The sequence below is a fragment of the Emiliania huxleyi genome, assembly GCF_000372725.1.
Source record: "Emiliania huxleyi CCMP1516 unplaced genomic scaffold EMIHUscaffold_433, whole genome shotgun sequence".
Taxonomy (NCBI): Eukaryota; Haptophyta; order Isochrysidales; family Noelaerhabdaceae; genus Emiliania; species Emiliania huxleyi.
The window spans coordinates 63,850-70,838 of record NW_005198735.1 but is presented as its reverse complement, the minus strand read 5'-3'; the positions used below and the strand labels follow the sequence as shown (position 1 = coordinate 70,838).

The 6,989-nt window shown below is 64.6% G+C and overlaps 2 protein-coding genes across 2 annotated transcripts; one reads left to right on the top strand and one right to left on the bottom strand.

Annotated features, from left to right (window-relative positions):
* Positions 1-2,398: 2,398 nt before the first annotated feature.
* On the top strand, positions 2,399-3,123 carry EMIHUDRAFT_370251 (hypothetical protein; the record flags this gene model as incomplete). Its single annotated transcript, XM_005769056.1, has 2 exons — positions 2,399-3,016; positions 3,055-3,123. The coding sequence occupies one exon, from the start codon at positions 2,402-2,404 to the stop codon at positions 2,864-2,866; it is 465 nt and encodes a 154-aa protein (XP_005769113.1). The 3' UTR covers positions 2,867-3,016; positions 3,055-3,123.
* A 255-nt stretch (positions 3,124-3,378) lies between these two features.
* Positions 3,379-5,325, bottom strand: EMIHUDRAFT_244797 (hypothetical protein; the record flags this gene model as incomplete). Its single annotated transcript, XM_005769055.1, has 4 exons — positions 3,379-3,859; positions 4,153-4,337; positions 4,681-4,720; positions 5,030-5,325. The coding sequence occupies 4 exons, from the start codon at positions 5,323-5,325 to the stop codon at positions 3,379-3,381; spliced, it is 1,002 nt and encodes a 333-aa protein (XP_005769112.1).
* Positions 5,326-6,989: the final 1,664 nt, after the last annotated feature.

Below are 6,989 nucleotides of genomic sequence, written 5' to 3'. Positions count from 1 at the left end.
ATAAGTTCGTGCTTTACCGCTCGGCTGTACCTCGGCTGTACCTCGGCTGTACCTCGGCCACCTCTCGGCCACCTCTCGGCCACCTCTCGGCCACCTCTCGGCCACCTCTCGGCCACCTCTCGGCCACCTCTCGCCATCTCTCGGCTGTCTCTCGGCTGCCTCTCGGCTGTTCAGGCGCACCGCGCCGTCTTCTCGCGTGAGATGCTCGCGAGACGTCCCTAGAAGCCAAAACACACACCTTTGGTATTCCGACCAGCGCTAGCGAGGACATGGGCCCCGTGCTGTCTCCGGCAGCACCACCGTCGTATTCGCTGTCCTCGCAGCCTAGACATCTCCGCACGGTGGTGCATCATTGCTGTCAGCAGCGGTGCGTCATGATGATAAGAGTCCTATTTTTAGCATGGTTTTGTTGTTAGTACTGTCAGTATTGCCGTTTTAGGCGCACGACGCGTGCGACGACGCGAAGATGACAATGGAGCTGTACAAGCACTGGCGGCGGCAGGGCATGGCGCCGATCGCGCTGCAGCTGGGGTGGACTACGTCCACTGGCAAAAGTTATCAATGACTGATAATGAATAGTTTCTAACGACTAGGTGGTACTACGTCCTGTGGCAGACGTGTTAATAGCTTATGACTAGTGGTCAATAATGAGTGATTAGGTGGTACTACGTCCACTGGCAGAAGGTTGCGCCGCAGCTGTACGACGTGCTGCGGTGGGACCTTCTTCGCCCAATTACGAATTCGTAACTGACAACCTAGCAATTAATCATTAGGTGCTGCGGTGGGACTTGCTGCGCCCCGAGCGGTGCGACCGCGACACCTGCAAGGAGGACCAGCCTCGCGGGCGATTGTGATTAGTCGGCGAGTCATTGACACCTGCTAGTAAGTAGGAGGAGGAGCAGCGCGTGGCCGATTATTATTGAACAACTTTGGGTAGTTGAGATCTCCTTATCAATAGGAGGAGGACCAGCTTGTGGATGCGCACGGCGGCGGCAGAGAGTACCGACTCCGCTTCCGGCGTCGGACCGCGTGGCCTACAACTTCAAGGAAGGGCTAGTAAGTCAGAAGCAAGAATTGAAAATCAGGCGCGCGTCGGACCGCGTGGCCTACTTCAACCTCGCCAAGCGGCGAGATAGAGCCGAGATTGAGATGTAGCCGAGGTGGAGCCTACTCCAACTTGGCCAAGCGGCGAGATAGAGCCGAGATTGAGATGTAGCCGAGGTGGAGCCTACTTCAACCTCGCCAAGCGGCGAGATAGAGCCGGGATTCAACAAGTGGCGCCGGCGACAGGACCGCCCCGAGAGCGTGACGCGATTGCGACCTCCAGAGCCGGTGGGTGAGCCCTGCAACGGCGGGAGGGGTAGGGCTGTCTCGGAAGAGCTCGAGGGCGCAACCACCCCCACCCACGATTGCGAAACCAGGCGCCTCACGAACGACCAGCGGGCCCAGCCGCGCGACGCGCCGCCGATGGACTTCCCCCAGTTCCTCGGAGACGTCGACGGGAGCGTGGCCTTCCCTGTGTGCACGGCCGTCATCTACGAGCAGCCGCGTTGACGCGCCCCTTGCCCCTCCGACGGACGCCCTTAAGGGCTGACAGCCCGAGTAAGCAAAGCATCTGCTCTGGTTCGCGCGGAAATAGCTTGAAAGTGCGCGCGGTGTTGTTTCTGAATTCTGTGAGCCAACCCCGCCAGCGGGCACAGCCCCGCGCCCTCTGACCAAAGAATTTCGCGACGGCGCATGGGGGCGTTCGTCGCTTGCGGCAACACGCTGCCCCACGCGCCCGCGAGACGGTTTGGGCGTGGAGGGCGGGGACAGGGGCGGGAGGGTGGGGAGGTGGGACCCGCGGACGGGGTCCGGGACCACCGGGACGGTCGAGGCTGTCAAGGGCCAGTACACACGGACGCAGAGGGGAAGTGCCGTGTGGAGGCGCTGCTCTTCGAGGAGTTCGGCGCAATGAGCGCGGGGGTGGAGGAGCTGCTGATCCGGGTGGCTGAGGTGGCGGGCCGGAAGCTCACGTGGTGGCAGTACGACCAGACGTCGTGGTCGGCGCGCGAATGGATGCCGTTTGCGCTGCAGCGACTGTCGGTGCAGCTCTGGGTGGCGCTCGCGGACGAGGCACAGCGCGCCATTGGTGCGGCGTCACGCGGCCGCGAGGGACCGCGGGGGAATGCTAGTGGGATGGGGGGCTCTGAGGGGAAGGGAGCGGGGGGCGCCCAGTAGGGCGCCGGCACCCCAGCGTAGAGGGCGTCGTGTAGCCCTCCTTTTGCTAATAACAAAAGAAACGAGGCAAAAAGAATTTTACAACAAAACTCCCTCGCACAACACTGGGCACAGGACTGGGCACGGGACTGGCAGGTACACCGGCAAAAAGAATTTCGCGAATTTGCTCGGAAGCCTTCAGATGTGGGCCTCGATCGTCTTCGCCGCCGTCGGGCTCACTTCGCCGGTCGCGCCGGCACGCCACCTCACTGCTGCGCGGGCTCCCGCGCCCGCGGCGCAGTTCGGCTGGGGTAGGCCCCAGGCCGCTCCCAGTGCACCGCCGCCGCAGAACGCACGCGACGCAGACTTTGCGCGGCGGCAGGAGAAGCTTGCGCAGCGCCAGCAGACGGCCAAATCGGCGCCCAAGGGGCAGGTCGAGGTGACCTTCCCGCAGAAGGGCAACAAAGTCGTGTACGCGCAGCAGGGCGACAACATCGGCAAGGTTGCGGCGAAGGCCGGTCTGCGGATCAAGTTCGACTGCAAAAACGGACGCTGCGGCACGTGCCAGGTGCGCCTCAACGGCCGCGCGGCCGCCAAGGTGTGCCAGGGCGCGACCATTCCCGGCGGAGCCACGCGCAAGCTCAAGATTACGCTAGACAACCCGTGAGCGGCGAAAACCGGCGTCGGCGGCGGCGGTGTTGCGCGGGTGCGGCACTTCTGGGGCGTTGGGCTGGGAGCGGGGTATAACCGCATCCTCCCTCCTCGCCTCGTGGTGCTTTGTGGGCTGCTCGTCGAGCATAGAGTCTCTTGCTGCCGCGTACGCAAGCCGAGCCGCGGGGTATAACCGCATCCTCCCTGCTCTGACTCTCGCGCTGTGGGGCCCATGTCTGTGATGTGATCATTCCTTACAACCCAATATGTAGCCTACACCCACACAGAGAGCGGCACAGAATGCGAAAGGGGGTCCCCCGAGCGAGTTGAGACGAGAGGCACGAGGCTCGAGAGACGGGGCGGAGAGTCGAGAGTTTGTGTTTGACGAGAGAGAGCGGGGGCGGGCGCGCGCCCCGGACGCGGCGGCGAGAGGGCTGTGGGCTGGGCGGCCGAGACCGAGAGAGCACACCGCGCCACGACACGTGTAAGACGAGAGCACCGTGCTCGACCAAACAGTGTCCTTACCTGCTACAAGCGTACCAGCGACGCGCCGCACGAGCCGATCAGCGCATAAAAGACATCGTCTGTCAAGCAGCGCGCCCGGAAGAAGCGGATGCCGCCTCCGGGCAGCTCGCACTCGAGCTGTAGCGCGAGGCGGCGCCGGTTGTGCACCCTCGCCGCACGGACCACGCCGTCGCCGAACCCCTCGACCTCGTAGGCGCCGTCCACGTGCCGCAGCCGGGCGGCGGAATAGAAGTTTCCCCCCGAGAAGTAGCTGCGCGGATCAAGGAGGCTGAGCCAGCGCGACCGCACGGGCTTGATCCAGATCTTGGGTGCGACGGGGAGGGGCTGTTCGATGGAGGAGGAGGCGCCGCGTGTGGTTGTAGATGACTCGTACCCGATGCACGTGTCCGCCTCGTCCACCTCGTCGCTCGCCTGCGAGCTACTCTCCGCCTCCTTGAGCCATGTGAGAATCGACATGCGCATCGCCTCATGCACGCTGTCGCCACTTGGGCTAGAGGCAGGGCGGCCGGGGCTCGGCGTGCGCTCGCGACCCCGCGCGAGGGGCGATCGGCTCAAAGGGGACCGCCCGCTGGGCGAGCTCCGGCCGAGTGGCATCAACGCCGGCCGCCGCCAGGGTTGCCCACCGCAACTGCTCGGACTACCGCTCCTGAAGGGGGGAGGGGGGGGGGGGGGGGCGATGGAAGAACTTGAGGCAGAACTTGTCGGTGACAGAGGCAGCACGGTGTTGAGCCTCACACTTCATCCATGTATGAGGGAAGCAGGGCGGAGGAGTCGCACCTGCTACCGCTCCTCGCGCTCCGCAGCTCCTCAACAAGCGACCGGATTGCGTCGTTGGTCATGTCGGGCTGACAGGGGCCTCCAACGTTAGCGAAAGAAGAGCAGCCGCGGAAGGCATTCTCGCCGATGCTCCGCACCGACGTGGGGAAGCTGACCGGCTCGAGCGACACGCAACCCGAAAAGACCTTGGGGAGCGGGTGAAGGGCAAGGCTGGGGAGGGTAGACGAGGCGCGCTGGCCGCTGAACGATAGAAATGCCAGCCATGCGATAAGAGCATTCAGGGGCTACAACTCGCAGCGTCGAGCTTAGAGGGTCGAAAATCGAAGCCGGAGCGGCGGACCACGGAAGCTCCACGGACGGTGAGGCGGGCTGTGGTTGGCCCCCCCTGACCGGGTGAGGGAGTGGCGCCCCGGGAGTGCCGCTCCGGCGACGTCTGTGGCCTCCAAGGTACCGTGACCGCGGTGCTCGCTCTCGCGGCCGTCTCACGACCCGCTCGAGACGAAAACTGGAGCGGACGGTGCGACGAACCGCGAGTGGGATGGTCTTCTCCGCGCGGCTGGGCCCGCCCCTAGTCGGGGCCGACCCGCCCAGTCACTGGGCAGCGCGTGCGCCGGCGTTCTGGACGACGGTGTGCCGATGCATCCGGGAGGCTCCGCGGGGCTGCTATAGCAGCCTCGGGAGGGTCGAAAATCGAAGCCGAAGCGGCGGACCACGGAAGCTCCACGGACGGTGAGGCGGGCTGTGGTTGGCCCCCCCTGACCGGGTGAGGGAGTGGCGCCCCGGGAGTGCCGCTCCGGCGACGTCTGTGGCCTCCACGGTACCGTGACCGCGCCGGCCTCGCTCGGGAGGCTCTTTCGGAGCCGTCGGCCTCCGAAACCGTCGCGTTGCTGCGCCTGGACGGCTTCGCTGCTCGCCAAACCCGTCGGCACCGTTCATATACACATGAATTGTGAACGAACGCGCATTTTTCTGATATCTTACTGAAATGTTCCCGAATGTTAGTTTCGATCTAGTCCTCACGGACACAAAACAGAGGCCTCCTAGCACGGAGAAGCGACTAAGAGTCGCCGACGTGCGAGTAAGATACCAGAAAAATACGCCCGGAATCACAATTGATCCCGTCGACAAGGCGCCCCAATCGCGGAGGTCTGGCGCGGGCGTGGAGGCGAGCATCGACGCCTCGACGGTTGCTCTTCAGAGGCCGAAAACAGGCGCCTGAAAAAGGAGAGAACGCGAGACTGATCACGCGCGCGGAAAAGCCCGAGGGGCGAATCTAAAGTGCCGAGGCGCTTGCTAATCACCCCAGCTAGGGCCACGGAGGCGCTCGCGGCAGGTCTCCGCGCGCGCGCTGGCCGGTGGCAGCTGATCTCGGGCGGCGGGCGGCGGGAATGGGCTCGGGCGGCACCTTTTGCCCTCAAAAGTCGTTCGAGAGTACCGGGTCGCGGCGGGAACGCGCCCATCCGCTCGATGGGTGTCAGGAGTCGATCGCCTGCGCCACGAGCGAGCACGGGAGTCGTCGCGATGGGAGTCGTAGCGGCGTGGCGCTGGGCTTCGAGAGAGCGACGTGGGCGCGGCGGCGCGGGCGGCCGGTGGGGCGCGTGAGGTCCGCACCTTCGCGACGGGCAGGCTCGATACGGCCGCTGGCCGGGGCGGCCGCTCGACCGGCCGCCGCGGTCGTTCCGGCGGCGGCGTCGGCGTCGGCGTCGCGAGCGAACTGGCTCGCATTCGACGAGCGACCCTCTTCACAGAACCCGGACTGCCACCTTAAAGGCCCACTCCCGGCCCTTTCTCAGAGCTGTGTTTGCGCTCGCTGTGCGCTCTCCCGTTGCTTCATGTTGCTGGCTACTCTGGAGTCCTCCTGGCTGCTCTCCGCCCACCAGCCGGCCACAGGCCGTCAGTCTCACCGGCCGGCGTCGAGAGAACGGCCAGACTCGACCGACCGGGTGTCGCGCCGCTGCCTGCTTCTCGCGCCGCTGTAGCAGCGCCAGCGGCTCGGCCGCGCATCCTTCACACACGCCGCCACGACCAAGCTGAGCGGGCCCAGTGTCGAGGTCTGGTGCGAGCTGCATGTGAGGGGCGGCTTTGGCCACAGCAGGTCCACCAGACGGATCTCAAAGCTTGCCGTCGGCGTGCTGTCGTGGCGAGAGCCGAGACCGCTGCAGAGGAGCCGAGTGCAGTGACGATCCAGAGGCTACCAGGGCCACCAAGTGGTAGCCCTTGTCAATTATGAGCAGGGCTGTGCTTTGATGGGGTTGTGCTTGAGCGTGTGTGAAGTGGGAGTGCGTGCCGGCGGTGTCTGTGGGTGAAATAGGCGTGTGTGAGGCCGTAAGAGCCGTGGTATGAGCCAGAGTGAGCTTCATCACCCAAGATAAGTGCGGTCTGGGACAGATTAGGCTTGGTACTGATGGGCCTGGGCCAGGAGAGCGACAGAGATGGCGAGGTGGTGAGCTGGGAAGCCGCTTCGGCACCTGGACGTGTCGCGATGAAGTGCCAAGAAGCGCCGTTTGCGGCTAGTGCTCAAAAGATTGGGAGAGAAGGCCTACATATTATGACTGCATCCATGCACCTTGTGCATAGGGGCTGTGGAACAGGACATTTCACGGTCGGTGGCGCCGATAATGACCTCCGTAAAGCCCTCGGAATCGCCTCGGATGGGGTCCACCGGAGACAATCTCGAGCCCTCTCCGTGGCATCACGAGCCGGTGTGAGCTTGCAGACCCAAGGTAAGTGCGGTTCGGGACAGCTCGGGCCTGCTACTGATGGGCCTGGGCCAGGAGGGCGACAGAGAAGGCGAGGTGGTGGGCTGGGAGCAGGAAATATCGCTTCGTGGCACTTGC